The sequence below is a fragment of the Motacilla alba genome, chromosome Z (genome assembly GCF_015832195.1).
Source record: "Motacilla alba alba isolate MOTALB_02 chromosome Z, Motacilla_alba_V1.0_pri, whole genome shotgun sequence".
Taxonomy (NCBI): domain Eukaryota; kingdom Metazoa; phylum Chordata; class Aves; order Passeriformes; family Motacillidae; genus Motacilla; species Motacilla alba.
In genome coordinates, this window is record NC_052046.1 from 9,578,091 (window position 1) to 9,594,569 (window position 16,479).

The following is a 16,479-nucleotide window of genomic DNA, read 5'->3' on the forward strand; positions in this document are numbered from 1 at the left end:
CCATTGTCCCTGCAGCTCCGCGGCCCCATCCTCCGACATTCCCATCCCTCCGCATTCCCGTGCCCTGCACGTCCGTCCCCCCGTGTCCCTGCACGCCATGCCCCACACGGCCCCGTCCCCCCGTGTCCCCGCACCATTCCCACAGAGCCCCGTCCCCCCTCACCGCGCCCCTTCACACCGCCCCCGCCCCGCCCACTCGTTCGAGACCGCGCCCATTACGGTTTAACGAATCCTCTTGCCCCGCCCAGTTTGGGGCGGCCACGCCCCATCGGGGTCTCTCCGCCAATGGGAGGCGGGAACGAGCGCGGCTCCACCCCCACCTCCGGGCGCGCGGCCGCCGCGCGCCGTCTCCATGGAGAGAGGCGCGTCCCGCCGCGCGCAGGCGCAATGGAGCAGGGAGCCGGCGGCTGCGGGGGGAGCGGCCCCGGCTGCGGGCAGCGAGGCCCCGTGGGGTAACCCCGGCGGGGAGAGGCGGGGGCACGGCCTGTGGAGCGCTAGGGGCCGGGGGGAAGGACAACATGAAGGCCCCGTGGGGTAACCCCGGCGGGGAGAGGCGGGGGCAGGGCCTGTGGAGCGCTAGGGGCCGGGGGGAAGGACAACATGGTGGGTCCGGTCTGTGGGGAGGTCGTCGCAGGGAGGGGGCTGAGCCCAGGCAGAGGGGTGGGAAGCGCGTTACTGCTAGAGGTCAAGGGGACAGAAGGGAATTACGGAATTACGGAGGGGGAGACCCCCCGAGATGACAGGCCCAGCAGCAGGCTCTGCTTCTGCCCCCAAAAGGAGAGGAATGCCTTGGCCCAGTGTGGAGGTGACACTGCAGAGGACCAGGGGTCAGGACGCTGCCCGTGCTGGTGGGGGCTGGGGACGTGGCTGGCAACGGCAGATGCGTCGCGCTGCCTTTCTTCAGGGTCTGTTCCCACCTGCAGGGGCGCCCTGAGAAGCCATGCAGGTCCCAGGTGCCATGGGGAGAGGCCACCGTTCAGGGTCCAGGGTGGTGAGCCCCTGTCTGATGTGCTCGTGGAGAGGCTCCCCTGCCGTGGGGAGACGCTTACAACCACCACCAAGAGGCTCCATGAGATGTCAGACACAGCCAAGCCACCCCAGGAGATAGCAGACACAGATGAACTGCCTACTGTGGCCCTACCAGTCGTGCCCAGCAGGGTGCCATCCCCAGAGACTGGGAAGGATCCCTCTGAGATCAAGCTGCCTCCCTGGCTTGGAAAGTGGGGGACCAGCCCCAAGGAGCAGTCCCCCACCACAGTGCCGGCGCTGCCCCCCACCCCACCCACACCAGCAGAGAAGCCCAGCCAGTCGGTGCCCCAGCGGAGCTGTGTGACCCATGACTGGCAGAAGGAGGTAACTCCATACGGGGAAAATGCCCCTCAAAGTTGGCCCCATCATGTCCCACATGCTGATCTTGTGAAGCTCCCTGCTCCTGGGCAGACACATCTCTTTAAATAGCAACCCAGACGACCTTGAGCCCAGCAGGATAGAAAAGGGATGAAACTCAATAGCACAAAAGGCACAGGCAGGCACGTGGGGAGTAACAGTAAGGCAGGATCTCGCTGCTGGGAAGCAGGAGCTGTGTTTCACGGCTCATCACAGTGATGTGGGGATGCCTGCTTGGGCAAGCCAAGCTGGGGGGCACCTGATGGACCAAACTGTGCCACAGCCTGGGGACTCCATGCGTTGTTCAAGTGCCGTAAGAGTGCTTGCCCAGGGGCAGTCTGGGCACCCAGGTGCTTGGCACTGCCATACAAGGCTGGCTGACCGCCACCAGGCAGGACAGGTCAGCCCTGCCCAAGCGGTGTCCCTGCTCCAGCTTTCCCAGGCTTCTGGCCAGAAAGATGATAACACCTCTTTACAGCTTATGCCTCCGAGGCTATCAAAAGCCTAAACGCCAGGAGCGGGCATGGGGAAGTGCAGCATGGGGTCCTGCCTCCTTCCACAGCCCCCACTGTCCATCCCTAGGTAATCGTGGATCCCCTGGACTCTCGGCCAGGGAAGGATTTGGGCAGTGAGGACTTACAGCGTGGCTACGATGGACTGCCGATCCACCAGCTTCTCTCCTCACTCACTGACAGCTCCCCCCCGAAGGACTGCCCACCCCTCAGGGCCGTGCTGCTGGGGCAAGGTGAGGCTGACCCCAACAGGCCATGTGCACCCCAAAAAGGCAGGAGGGGAATCTTAGCTGGGAGGCTGATGGCACCTTCCCCTCTGCAGGGCAGCGGAAGGCCGCATTGGCATCCATGCTCTACGAGAAATACAGGCAAGCCTGCACTCCCGCATGAGAACCACCCTTGGGACTACACCCCAGAGGAGGGGACCTGGGGAGGTGGGGATCCCAGAGCTGAGAGGTGTGGGGTCTGCTCTCACTGCAGTAAGGAGACAGAGGAGGAGATCCGTCCCCGCCCGAGGTGCATGGAATCTATCTCCACCACGCACCACGACTACCGTGCCATGGGTTTCCAGTCCACACCCCAGCCCACCACCCAGGTACAGGCAGTAAACATCCCCCCGACAGCTTGCAGCAGCCTCCAGGGAGGCAGCAAGGCTCTTGTCCTGCTGAGCATGCCATCTCCTCCGGCTCACATTTTGCTTCTATTGCAGCGTCACAATTACCTAACGGAGCAGCCAACCAGCTTCTGGCTGGAGCAAGCCCGCGGGCTGCCGGTAAGGCTCCCACCACCCTGTCCTGCCAGTACCCTGGGAGTCTCAGGTGCTGACAGAGATCTCTCCAATTCTCTCCTCTCCAGGGTGTCACTGCCCTCTTCGGCAGAAACATTCCCTTCAAGAGGAATGCAGACTTCTCCACTCCCATTACCATGTACTTAGGGCATCCCGAGCCCTTCAGCCTCTGTGACCCCTATGACCCCCTGAGCAGACAGCTCCAGCCCCACAAGTAATAAAAAACAAGGGGACACAGGTGGTCCCAGCATCCTTGCCTACCCCAAGGCTGTCCTCAAGCTGGATGTTTGGAGGGAGAGCACTGTGTCCCTGGGACCTCAAATCCCATGAGAGCATGAAGCAAAATGGAAAACCCTTCAGCCCTGTTGCAAGTCACTGTTGACCCAAAACACACTGTGGTCCCAAGATTTCTTCTTTAGGCATGGAGGCAGAGCCCCTGGCACAGCCTCATCCCCTGGGACACTTTTCCTCCTGGCGCACACAGTGGGTGACAGGCAGCCGTTGTTCCAGTCCCCAGGCACAGGTGTGTTCCAATAAGAGGCGGCAGCGGGGCGGCCAGAGCATGAGCTCAGAGGAACGCACTGCAGCCCTCACGCCAAAGCAAACCCATGGCAGCCCTGCCTTCCCAGCACCGCCCAAGCCCTCAACAGCCGCTGCTGCGACCGCCCAGCGCTGGCTCCCCATGCCCACACTCCTGCCCTACACCGCAGACAGACCCCCAGGATATGATCTCTTGGGATGTTTCAGGCAGCTGTCGCCAGCCCAGGCTGAGTTCCATACTGGTGTTCCCCCGGCCTCCCTCCCCACTTGGCATGCTGGGGCAGAGCGAAGTAGAGGCCACAGGACAGATGGATCTGGGGAAGTTTGTATTTCAACAAAATAGTTGCAGCGAGTCCTATATTTACACCTGGAGGAGGGATGGGTATTTACATGACCCGGTGGGGTTATATACAGGGGAAGGGGAGACTGGGGAGGGGGGGATCTGCGGCATTGAAGCCTGGCCTGGCCAAGGAGTCAGTCTTGGCAGGAATCCCCATTTCCCCCCACCCCAGGGAGGGGTTGACACCGGCAAAACTTCTGCTGGGGGCCAGGTACTGAAAAGAGACGGCAAAGTGCCCTGCGGGGCAGCCAGGCCCCGGAGAAGCTCAGAGCCAGCTGAGCCACAGGGGAGAGGGCAGGGGTGGCAGACCTCAGAGGGTGGGGGGAATACAAGGTCTCTTGGGCTGAATAAGGGCTGGTTACCCCACTCCAGCAGAGGCTGTGGGGAAAGTGGGCTTTGCTGGTGCTGATGGAGGGGAGCAGACGGTGCTGTGGCCGCTGCCCCACTTTGCCCAGGCCCTGCTGAAGCAGGGGGGCTGCAGAGTCAGGTGGATGCAGTGATGGGGGGGTGCCGGTGCATCCTGGGGCACCGGAAAGCACTGGTGGCCCCATTGAGCTGGGGGCTCTGCCACAGCTGCTGGGCTCAAATGACTTAAGGGTCTTTCCTCTCGCCCAGCAGCCAGTATGTCCGCATCTTTCCCTTGCCCTGGAGGCAGAGGTGAGCAAGTCAGACCCTGCCTGCCCTTGGAGCTGCTTCTCAGGTGTCATCCCCAGCACTGAGAGCAACAAGGGGTCCCAGCCCCAACCCACCTCCCCATCACATTTCCCTGTGGTTGGAAGGGCTGGTACCCCAGTGGCATCGCTGTGCCCTCACCTTCATTTCTACATCGCCACGTAGCTCCAGCTCAAAGCAGCCAAACTCATCCAGGACTTCTTTGGTGGCAGATGAGACATGGATCTTCAGGGCTGAGTAGCACAGAGGAGCAAGAGAGACATGGCTGGATGCCCCGAGAACAGGACACACCCCGTGGCTCTGGACTTCAGCTGCCCTGGCTTGCCCTGGCTTACCCTGGCCGTTGGATTCCATGCGGGATGCGGTGTTCACCGTGTCCCCAAAGAGGCAGTACCGTGGCATCTTCAGACCCACCACTCCGGCACACACGGGACCTGCAGGCACAGAGGCACCCGGGGATGCTGCAGGGTGGGCAGGTGGGTGGGCAAGCACTCCCCAGCTGGCTGGCGTGGGGGCTCACCGGTGTGTATGCCGATGCGCAGGTGGAGCTGGTCGTTAGGACGGTGACGGATCTTGAAGGTTTTGACAGCCTCGAGCAGGGCCAGGGCCATCCGGACAATCTCACGGGCATGCAGCTTCCCATTGCGCACCGGCAGCCCCGAGACCACCATGTAGGCATCTCCAATGGTCTCCACCTGTGGGGGAAGGGGAGGCAGTGGGGGCAGGTACAACCTGGGCTCCTGGCTGCCTGCCTCACTCTGGGGGGCTGTGCTTGCTCACCACACCACTCACCTTGTAGACGTCAAAATTGTCGATAATGGCATCAAAGCAAGTGTAGAGATCATTCAGTAGCATCACGACCTGGATGGAACAAGGGTGTGTGTGCATCTGGGAGAGGACATGTCCCCCCAACCCCAGGGATGGCACTGCCAGGGTGTGAGACCTCCACCAGCCGCACAGAGGTGCTGCCCCCCAAGTCCTGTTCTCACCTGCATGGGAGTGCTCTCTGCCGAGAGGGCAGTAAAGCCCACGATGTCACTGAAGTAGATGGTGACACTGTCGAAAGCCTCAGCCCGCACTGTCTCTCCACGCTTCAGCTGCTCTGCCACAGAACTGGCAAGGATAGTGGTGAGCTCCACCCCGAACCCACTGTTCCCCTGCAAACCTTGCCGCACACCAGCATGGAAAGCTGGGAAGGGACCCCTATACTTGCATAGCAGCAGGTGCATGCTGAACCCACGCCAACCCTCAGACCGACACACCCCCTTGTGTCCCCTCTCACTGGGGCAGAATCTGGTAGAGGAGGTTCTCTGCCTTGCGCTTCTCCTCCAGGTAAGCCTGTGTCCTCTCTTCCACCAGCTTCTCCAGGTTGTTGGCATACTGTTCCATGCGCGACAGCAGGTTGTCCAGGATGCTGGTGCTTCCCTCCCTGGTGGAGTGCAGTCAGTTGGCACTGCAGGAAGAGGTGCCCCCCAGCCACCACCCCCATGGCTGTCCCCACTCCCACCTAGGGCCACCGTCCCCATGTGCCAACCACCCACTTGTTGAATCTACGGATGAAGATCTTGATCTGACTGAAGTCAGGGCGCTCAGCCGGCTCCTGCGCCCAGCAGCGTTCCATCAGCACTGCCAGCTCCTCACTGTGCACCCCGATGTCGATGGAGGGGCGGAAGAAGGGCTTCTGGCTGTTACGCACCTTCTGCACGATCTCTGCCGGGGTGTGGCCAACAGTGAGCACCAGACTTCCATGGTGGGGCAAGACCTCCACACACGTGCTCCACACACGATCCTCACCTTTAGGGCTCAGGTCCATGCCCTCGATGTAGAAGGGGCCGTTGCGCAAAGCAACCTCCTGCACGATGATGCCGAAGCTGTAGACATCAGCTTTCTGCATGCCCGGGGTGGGCAGGTGTCCCTTCTGCAGCAGCTCTGGTGCTGTCCATAGCTTCTCTGGTGGGACAAAGAGATAGAGCGTGAGACAGGGCCACCCCACCCTCCTGGTGCTCGCAGGTCGGCACTCACTGGCATAGAGTGCATGTGTGTCCTCATTGTCGCTGGGCGAGCGGAAGCTGGCCAGGCCATAGTCGGTGATCTTCAGCACAAAGCGGCTGTCCACCACGCAGTTGGATGACTTGAGGCTGCCGTGATGGCCAATGATGCTGTTGTGCAGGAAGGCCATTCCCTGGGACAGATGGACACAGTGAAGCTCATATCTCTCAGGCATCTCTCCCCATCCCCTCACATCCCTCAGCTGGATACCTTGACAATGTCATTGATGAGGGAGTAGCGAAACATCCAGTCCAGGTTGATGCTCTCGTTCTCCAGGACATCCTGCGGCAGCACATTGAGTGGACCCCACCAAGCACCCAGGTCATGGTGATGGCAGCCTCACCAAGTGCCCAGCTCGGGGGTCTGCAGCACCCACCCCCACCCCTCCACTGGCCTCTGACACCTGCTTGGACAGCTCAGCTGTGAGCATTATTGGGAGGGCTTAGGTGGCCACCAGCATCCAGAGCCCTGTCCACAACACGCAGCCCAGCTGGGTCACCAGAAGTGTCTAAGTGTCACCTGCAGTGTCCCCAAGCCCTGCTACCTGCAAGCTGCCCCGTGGGCAGTACTCGGTGATGATGCAGATGTTGGGGGGGTCGATGCACGCCCCGATGAAGCGGGTCAGGTGGTTGAACTGGATGTCTCGCATCTGCAGATGGAAGTGAACCCAAGATAGTCTTGAGGTCAAAGGGCATGAGCTGTTGCTCCTGCTACCCTCCCACACGCCCAGGACCAATCCCTGCACTCCCAAGCGGGTTGCCCACCCTAGCCCAGACCCCAAACCTACATGCTTTAGCTCAAAGAGCACCTGCCGCGTCAACTCGATGCGCTTCTTGTTGATGTGCTTAATGGCCACAACATTGCCCTGGGGTGTTTGGGAAGGGGAAAAGGTCAATGTCCACTGGATGAATTTGCGAAGGGGAGGAAAGTGCCAACACCCTGCAGGATGGGGGTGCAGCCAGGTGGGAGCACAACAGAGCTGGGGCATTTCAGGGGGAGGGCTCAGCTCCCTGCCTGCTGCACTGACCTTGAAGTGGCCGGTGTTGGCGAAGATCTGGTACTTGCCATGGGTGGTCATCAGAGAGCCATAGCTGGAGCCACGCTGTGGGAAGGAGGGGATTAGGGAGAGGAACCCTGGCATGGAGGGATGGCCTGCACCAATGGAGCAGGGCAGGGATATCCAAGGTGTGCAGGGGATGGTGCAGGATGGGCTCTAAGGGTTAGGACAAGCTCTGCATGCTCTGTAGGAAAGGAGAAGACTCCAGGATGAGGCACTGCACAGAGTGTAGGACATGGACAAGGTATGTCTGTCAGGGATGGAGGGCAACATAGGGGCTTGATGAAGTATGGTGCCACATAGAGGATTCAGGGCTGTGTAGAGGAAGAATCTACTGTGGCTCTGCAGGGCATGGAAAGTCATGCCAGGGATGGATGCAATAAGTCTCTATAGGGAATGGAGAGCTATGTAAGGATGAAGGGTTGTGTCGAGGAGAGATTCAGTGGGGCTATGGCTCTGTAGGAAACAGAGCGTCATTGAAGGGATGAACAGGGAGAGGTGTCATGCAGGGAGGGAGGCAGCACAGGGGCAGGGTGGTGCCTCAGGGATGGCTCCTCTCACCAGGGACAAGGTGAGCCGGCTGCCCGCTGCCTTGTGGTACCGCTCGGGACTTCCAAACTGCAGCTCATCCCAGCGGATCCTCCAGAGCATGCTGGCAAGCTCCTTCTCCAGCATCAGCTTCCTGGGAGACACACAGGGGTCAAGCCCCCATCCCCTCTGCCCTGCCTGCCTGCCCATCAGACAGAGGTTCCCCCAGTCCTGACCTGAAGATGAGGAAGCTGGAGATGCCAAACATGACAAAGGTGAGGCCAGTGCCCAAAGCCACGATGGCCAGCATAGAGAGGGGGGCTGCAGGCAGGAGAAGATATGTCAGGGTGGCCCAGCTGGCTATGACAGCCAGACTGACATGCACCCGTATGAAAGCTTGCTGGGGTCCAAGGGATGTGGGGACCCAGGACACCCACTTTTCTCACAGGAAGGGTCATCTTCATCAAAGACACAGGGAGGGTTGTCCAAGGGAGGAGCCCCCTTCACCCAGGGGATGGGTCGTCCCAGCCAGTGGATTTGCTTCTCCACACCTGAGTAGTGTCCCACCACCTAAGGCAGAGAGAGATGTAGCCACCTCCAGACCCCACCATCCCATCCCATCCCCCAACCCCAGCCAGGGGGAACCTCCCCCCACCTCATACTGCCCGGTCTTGGGGTCGCTCATGGCCCATAGGTTGAAGTCAGTGTCCCGGTCATTGTTGCTATCCATGCTCACAAGCCCTGTGACGCCTGTGGGAAAATTAAGACACAGGTGGGATGGGGACTGAGTTCCACCGCCCCCGTGGCACCCACAACCCCGCTGCCCCCATCCCAGAGTTACCCTGGAACTTGCGATCCCGCATCTTCTCGATGATGTGGGTGGCGTTTTTCTTGGAGCCACCCTCACGCAGAGTCTCATTCAGCACCATGGCGTACAGCAGCATCCCATCATAGAAACAGCCCGCCACCAGGTTCATCTGCCAGGGAGAATCTGAGCACACCCACAGCCACGCACACAGGAGCATCCCAGAAGCTTCACACCAGGACCACGCACCCACCCACCGCCCCATAACCACTCTGGGGCCAACATGCACCCTGCAGGGATGGCACTGTCTGTGGCTGTGTCCCACCCTCTGCATCCTGGTGAGATGCCTCAGACCCGTGTGAAGGGACCCCAGCATACAGGGGGACTCACTCACCAGGGAGTAGTTGAGCTGCACCCCAAATTTCTGCTTAGCTCGCAGGATGAGCTGGGTTTGGAAATGCTGGTACTCAGGGTTTTGGGGCTCATAGTAGGTGATCACCAGCACCATCTGCAACCAAGCACAGCACCCTGGTTCACACACTGGGGCCAGGGTGGGGATGTTCCTGTCCCCACGCAGGTGGGCACAGCTCACCTGGAAAGCCTCACGCAGTCCGGAGTCCTGGCCCGGGCTCTCCTGCCAGGGCTTGAAGGGGTCACGGGCAGAGTCACCCCGCAGGCTCTCCCCGAAGACATCCAGGTAGAAGAAGACGTAGTCGCCATTGGTGAGGTTCTCCTGTTGCGCCAGCTGCATGATCTGCCGCAGCATCTCTGGCGGCCCACAGAGATACACCACTGCCAGAGAGAGGCAGGGGTTTCAGCGGGGCAGGGACACCCCACTGCACCCCAAGCACACAGCCAGGAATGGGGCAGGGGGGCAGAGCAGCCCCGGGAGCACTGGGAGGCTGCGGGGAGCGATGGAGCAGGCAGATGGGGCAGTGCTTGGCTCACCGCCTCCCTGCGACCAGACCCACAGCCCTTGCTGGCATAGACGCGCTCCTGCCCCATCAGTCACCTCAGACTGAAGGGGGACAGGAGAACAGGGAAAAACTTGCTGGAAATCATGAGGTGGATGCCCCAGACACAGACCCCACACACCCTGATCCAGCAAAATCCAGCCAGAGGATGTCTCCCCCCTGCATCAGCTGCCGGGCTGCTCCATGCCAGCCCTAGCCACGGAATCAGGGGGGCTGGGAGAGGCACTGGAGCCGTGCACCGGAGGCCCCTGGGGAGCCCGGGCTGTGGAATGGGACAAACCCATGTTTGGGTTCGTGGCCGGCTGTCTGTGCGGCAGGAATGTGCAGGTTCCCAGATTCCAGCACCTTCGGCGGCGGCTAATTGGAAACAGAGCATCTCGCCGGTGTGACCCACACGGCAAGGGGGTGCCCGGGCCCCGTCAGAACGTCCCACCTGCCCCCATCCTCTGCTGGGGGCTCCGTCAGCCCCCACGGGATGCCCACCCAAGGGCTGTGTGGGGCCGGCACGCCGCTGGCACAGGGCATCACAGGCTGCGGGAACGGGCGCCTGAAAGCGTCCGAACCCCCCGAGCAGGGGCCCTCCGTGCCCTTGCTGAGGATCCTGACACTGCCTCCTCCCTCCCCCCGGAAAACCAGGGCCCCCGCTCCAGCCAGTCTGGCTGGGAACCCGGGATTGAGCAACGGAGGAGGCGGCGGCAGCGGGTGCTGGAGGAATGTCACGCTTGGGCGCTGGCCCCGACACAGAGCTCTGCTGCATGGGGCCCAGCGCCACGGCTGGACCCGGGGGGCGGCGGCGATGGGGACAGCAAGGAAGCGCCGCAAGCCGAGAAGGGGGCTCCGCTGCTGGAAGGCACCCAGCCATGTGGGCAGCAGGGCTGGCAGCGTCACCCACGGGGGCAGTGAGGAAGCCGCCAGGTGGGAGAAGAGACCCAGACCAGCCACCTTGGGCACAGGGAATCCACAGCAATGTGGGGAGCTGCTCCTGGGCACGGGGGAGGGAGAAATCGCAGCACCGTGGGCTGTGTGTGAGCAACAGCCTGCTTCAGGGTTTGAAATGGTTCCCTCTGAATGCTGCAATACTTCAAATAAACACTCTTGGCTTCTCCACTTTGCTAGTCCTGCATCGAGAAATGTCCCCAGATTTCTCATCCAGGGTGGACAGCTCAGCACCTCCCCAACACGCAGAGCCTGAGGGTTCCCCCCAAGGACATAGACGGGACCCTCCCTGTCCCACTGCAGGCACCAAGAAAAGGGAGCCACAGGAGCTAGGGAGCCACAACAGCTGGTGGCAGATGGTGGGACACTGCGGGCAGCCAGCCCCTGCGGCGGCAGCAAAAGCCTGCCTGGTCAAAGGCCACCAAGAAAGGGGATGGACGGCGCCTAGATGGCTCCTTGGGGACAGGCTGCATGAGCTGTGCAGAAGGAAGGGTCAGTGCTTGGGGCTCTCCGTGAGGCAGGCAGCTGCCTCCAGCTGGCAGCTTCCTGCAGGGCCAGCAGCGCCTTAGGGGGCTCACGCACCCCAGGGGCCGGCAAATGGCCAAAGGCAGCCTCAGCATCCCCCAGGACAAGGGGAATGAAGTTCTGCAAGGCTGGAGTGCATCCAGAACCCTGACATTTATTTAGGGGGTGTCTCTGGCGTAGGTGGCAGAGTGCCAGGTCCCAGGGAAAGGGGCAGGACCCCGAGCATGCAGATGAGATGGCAGAACATTGCTTGACCCCTGCATGATGGAAGATAACCCTGAAATGAGGGAAAATCCCAGGTTCAAGCAGCTCCACCAGCACAGGGCACTGCAGCGCAGACACCATGGCCCTGGCCCAGGGAGAGTGCGGGGGTGAAGAGCAAATGCCCTCCCCTCCCGCAGCACCACCCAGCCATCTCCCCAGGCAGGGCACCTGGGCTTTTTGCAGGCAGATGCTCCGGTAATTCTCTCAACCACAGCTCTAATTATATCAGTGCTTGTGCAAATGGCAGGAGAGACGTGGGCCCCTGCACGTCGCCCAGGCACCAGTGAGAGGGGCAATCCCACCCCAGTTCATTAGACCTGTGAATGTCAAGAACCAGCAGTGCTAGGGATGCACAGAGGGGAAGGGAAGCGGCTTTCTCTAGGAAATGTTCACCAAACTCCTGCCCATGACTTAGGAGAAGGAAGGTGATGCCAAGAGGCATGATACATGGTGTCATTGCAGGTCATGGACATGGATGCAGCTGAAGCCCTGCTTCTATCTCCTCGCCATTCCATGAAGGAGTCCCAACCCCTGGGACAGCTCTGCAAGTCTCCATTCCCTGTCCCACACGCCTGAGCTAGGACAGGGAAAGGACCTATAACCAGCTCTGTAGCCCTGAGAACCCACCTCTGTGGGGCCAAGCACTCAGCCCCACTCAGCCCCACACCCTAGTGCCATTTCTGAGCTGCAGCCAGAGAGGCCCAGACCCTCTCTACATCCCTGCCCACGGCAGGGAAATGGAAGTGAATGATCTTTAAGGTCCCTTTCAACCCAAGCCTTTCCATGGTTCTGTGATACTGTGACCCCAGCTTAGAAAGCCCTCGGGTCTCTGCCCATGCTGGGCCTTCTCCCCCAGCAGCCACTACCCCCTGCCTGCACCAGGAGGGATTGATTCCCATTGGAGTGATTTACGGCACCAAGATGGAAATGTTGACGGCAATAACTGATTTCAGCCCTTCTCCCTGCGGAGTCCTTTGCCCTCATCCCATAATAAGCTCCAAACCCCATGGCTGGTGATGGCACACACAAGAGCTCCCAGTGGGGCAGACATGGAATGCTCACTCCATGGACTCAGCCTCACTGGCCTCAATCCTGATGGGAGCCCAGTCCTCCCCCCTGCAGCCTGGTCCTGCCCAGCCTTGGACACAAGTCCTGCTGGCCCATCTGGCTCCACTTACCCGGGCTAGATGTCCTTCCTAATGACACAGCATCTCAGAATCCATTAAGAAGCACTGCAGAGTGGCTGACTCCAGGATTGATACACCCTGCTCATCAATAATGAAAGAGCATCAGGCTGCCCTTGCTCTCCAGCTGCCTCTGTAAGCCCCTCCATTTCCTCCCGCTCCCAATATAGCTGCTCTCCTGGGGCACTCGCAAGGCACCAAATTGATTTATCCCTCCATCAGCAGGGTGTGGCAATCACAGCCCCATCCTGGGGGTGCAGCAGGGACAAGGCACAGCCTGGGGTGCCCAGGTGCCACTCTGGGGGGCCCTGCCTGAGCACGGCACAGCCATCTAGGTATGCTGGCATCATGGTTCTCTAGGTATGAAACCACAGCTGATGCTGTCCTCCAGAGAGCCACATCGCCTCCGTCACCTTCAGCCTCCAAGGACATGCCTGGGTCACCCTGATCCTGCTAACACAGAGGGTGGGGTGGTTCCACGGGGTGCTCCTCACAGCACATGTCCCACCAAGCTGGGGGTCTGCCCCAGCTCCTGCCAGCAAAGGTTGACTGGACCGGGGATCTGGGAGGGAGACACTATGCCCCCTCCTCCTGCTGCATCCCGGCCCCTCCGCTGACACAGGGCTTGGTCTGGGAAGGGGCTCAGGTTGTGTCTTTTCCCCTGTGAACTCACCTCCTGTGCAGGTCCTGCTGCTCCTCCAGCCCCACTGTGACAAAATGTGCTCAATCCTCACTGCCCCCCACACAGAGCCCATTTTGCCCACCCCTCCCTGTGTCCCACACGGGTCCCACTGCACCTCCAGCCACTCCTTGTGCTCCACAGGGGTCCCACTCTTCCTTTGGCCTCTTGCCATGCCCTGCCACAGGTGTCACTCTGCCCACTCCCTACTGGACCCCACATGAGTCCCACCAGATCCTTGTTCCCTTGCCGTGCCTCACACGGGTGCCATCTTGCTCTCGACCCCTCACAAGTCGCACTGTGTCCTCAGACCCTCATGGTGCCCCACAAAGGTGCCACTGTCTCCTTGGACTGTTGCTGCAGCCCACACGATCACAGTCTGTTCCCATCCCCTTGCTGCACCCCACACATATCTCACTGCCCTCTCTGACACTTGCTGTGCCCTGTGCAGATCTCTATTTTCCCTTAATCCCTTGGTGTCCCCCAAACAGGTCCCACTGCCACCCTGGTCTCTTTTTGTGCCACACAAGCATCCCACCGTATTCCCAGTCCTTTGCTGTGTCCTGCAGCAGTCCCTTAATCCCTTGGTGTCCCCCAAACAGGTCCCACTGCCACCCCGGTCCCTTTTTGTGCCACACAAGCATCCCACCGTATTCCCAGTCCTTTGCTGTGTCCTGCAGCAGTCCCGCTGTATCCCCATCCCCTATTTGTGCCCCAGATGTGTCCTGCTGATCCCTTAACCCCTTGCTGTACCCTACATGTCATCCACGGTACCCCAGTCCCCTTGCTGCACCCCATCCTTCCCCCTACTGTGCCGCAGACGGGTCCAATGCCCCCCACCGTCCCCCCCACAGATCCCATCTCACGCTCAGCCCCTCGCCGTGCCCCGCGGAGGATTTTGCCTCCCCCCCTCGAAGCCCTACGCAGATCTCCCGAGGGGAGCCCCCTCCGCTCTCCCTTCCTCCTCCCACTCCCACACCGCCGCCCCCGCTCCCCGGGCGCTCAGCCCGATCCCGCCCGCGGTCATGGTGTCCCCCCCGCACCCCACGCCGCGCCACCCCACGCACCGCGCCCGTTGGCTTTGATGAAGTGGACGGCGGTGTCGGGGCCGCCCTCCTCGGGGGAGTAGATGTGGACGGTGACGGTGAGGTTGTTGCCATCCTGCAGCTCCTGGTAGACACCCTCGACGGTGAAGTAGTAGGGTCGGTCGTCGGTCTTGCGGTCCACGTAGAGGAGCACGGCGCGGGCGCTCCAGTTGAAGTGCGCGTGGAGGTGGGAGACGAAGGCGCCCAGTTTGGGCGCCGAGGGCCCGGTGCGCACCGTCGTGCTGTAGTGCTCCCTTTTGCGGCTGAAACCCGCGGCCACCGCCCCGCCGGTGATGAGGGGCAGCCGCCAGTGAGAGGCGAAGCGCCCCACGGACGCGGCGGGGTACACGCAGCCCGGCCCGAACAGCACGTCGGGGTCGTGGTAGAGCTTCAGGTCCACGGCGTTGAGCGGTGCCACGTACTCGGAGCAGGCGCCCTCCAGCTCCGAGCTCATGAACTCGACGCGCACCGAGAAGGGCCGCGGCAGCAGCGGCGGCTCGCCCCGCTCCAGCGCTTCCAGCGCCAGGCTGAGCGCCGGACCCACGCGCGGCCAAGCCCACGCGTAGCTCACGTTGCGCTCCGGCAGCACCACCGCCACCGTCAAGTTGGCGGGCGCCCCGTCGGGGGTCGCCGCCCGCCGCCCCGCGCCCGTCGGTACCGGCAGCAGCAGCAGCGCCAGCAGCGGCAGCGGCAGCGGCGGAGCCATGGGCCGCGCTGGCTCCTCCGCCCCGGCCGCCGCCCGCCGCTCCGGCGCCCCCGCCGCGCCCCCGCCCCGCCGACCGCCACCGACCGCCCTCCCCCGGGGGGGCGGCGCCGCCGGTCCCCGCCCGGCCGGACGGGCACGGGGATGGGCGGCACCGCGACGGGGCGGGGGGCGGCGTCCCCGGAGAGGGGGGGCCAGGGGTGGGGCTAGCGGGGAGGGGGGCGCTGGTTGGGGTGGTGGGGGGATGGCGGGGCGTTCGGCGTCTCTGGCTTCCAGGCTGGCGGAGTGCTACGCGATCCCCAGCGGGGGGTTAGCGACCGCGGTCCCCCGGTCCGGCGGCCCGCAGCAGGCAGGGTCTGAGGGAGGGGGTGCCCGTGTTTTAGGGGGTCCGGGAGGAGAGGTAGGGAGAGACGTCCGCGTTCGGGGTGTCCCCCGTGGGTGGAGGACCGAGGGAGGTGTGCTTCGGTTCTGATGAGGTGCAGTGAGGGGGAATCGGAGAAGAGGGCATCGGTTTGGGGCAGGGCACTGGGGTGCTCAGCCTCTGGTGGAGGGGTTGGGGGCGGTCTCGGGGTCCCATCGGGAGATTAAGGGAGGGAAATTCCTAGAGTTGGCGACTTCCAGTGGGCAGGGATTGAAGAGGAGGTTCGTGGGATCTAGGGTCCGTGAGGGGAATCGGGGAGGGCACATTAGGTTTGGAGTGCAGGGTTGAGAAAGACGTACCTGGGTTCGGGGAGCTTCAGTGAGAGAGCATCCAGGTTCTAGGGTACCCCAATGGCCAGGGACTGGGGAGGGGATGTCGCATGCTGGCAGTCCCCAGGGTTTGGGGAAGTCAGTGGGGTGTGGGGGATGTGCATGATGGGGGAAAGGGGTACCCTGGGGAGGGGTGAGAGGATGTGAAGGGATACACGGCTGTGGGGTACAGACAGCTGGAAGGGGAGGGAATATCCTGGGTGTGAGTGTCCTCACAAGGGATTTTTTGGGAGGTATTAAATTGTTGGATAAAGGAGCAGTCAGGCTCTGAGGAGGGGTTTCCCGGGATCTGGCTGCCTCCCTTGTGGGGTCTTCCAGTGTTTTGGCCATGGGTATCTCCCCTGGGGGAAGGTTAGGGGGTTGGTGGTGTCCTTGGGGATTTGGGATGCAGGGAGGCACCTGGGGATTTGGACCCTGAGAACTGGGATGCCCTGGGGAACCAGACGTCCCCGAGACCCAGTGTGTTTCCCCAACAGTGGAGGGTGCTGGGGAACTCGTGCCGCAGGGATCTGGCCAACATGAGCCCTGCCGGGACAGGGGGAGCCGAGGGCAGGGGATGGCAGGGGGCTGGATGCCACGGGCATGTCACCACTGCAGCTTTTGGGGCTTCAGCCCCTCTGCTACAGGCCTGTGGGCTGGTGGGGTAGGAGTGTGGAGCGCTCGGGGTGCAATGAGCCTTGCACAAGCCCCCCTGGCGCCGTGG

At 62.0% G+C, this 16,479-nt stretch overlaps 2 protein-coding genes across 2 annotated transcripts; one reads left to right on the plus strand and one right to left on the minus strand.

Annotated features, from left to right (window-relative positions):
* Positions 1–337: 337 nt before the first annotated feature.
* SPAG8 (sperm associated antigen 8) lies at positions 338–3,397 on the plus strand. The gene is made up of 7 exons (XM_038125361.1): positions 338–452; positions 924–1,353; positions 1,969–2,131; positions 2,221–2,266; positions 2,379–2,493; positions 2,608–2,670; positions 2,754–3,397. Exons 1-7 carry the CDS (start codon positions 388–390, stop codon positions 2,901–2,903), a joined length of 1,032 nt encoding a protein of 343 aa, XP_037981289.1. The 5' UTR covers positions 338–387; the 3' UTR covers positions 2,904–3,397.
* A 137-nt stretch (positions 3,398–3,534) lies between these two features.
* NPR2 (natriuretic peptide receptor 2) lies at positions 3,535–15,029 on the minus strand. Its single transcript, XM_038125360.1, has 22 exons — positions 14,306–15,029; positions 9,269–9,468; positions 9,071–9,184; positions 8,713–8,848; positions 8,527–8,621; positions 8,309–8,441; positions 8,108–8,192; positions 7,905–8,025; positions 7,314–7,388; positions 7,074–7,151; positions 6,831–6,935; positions 6,497–6,568; positions 6,260–6,419; positions 6,032–6,187; positions 5,779–5,947; positions 5,520–5,666; positions 5,227–5,350; positions 5,030–5,098; positions 4,758–4,932; positions 4,573–4,671; positions 4,379–4,470; positions 3,535–4,210 (listed from the first exon to the last, which is right to left on the minus strand). The coding sequence occupies exons 1-22, from the start codon at positions 15,027–15,029 to the stop codon at positions 4,157–4,159; spliced, it is 3,183 nt and encodes a 1,060-aa protein (XP_037981288.1). The 3' UTR covers positions 3,535–4,156.
* Between the last annotated feature and the right edge of the window lie 1,450 nt (positions 15,030–16,479).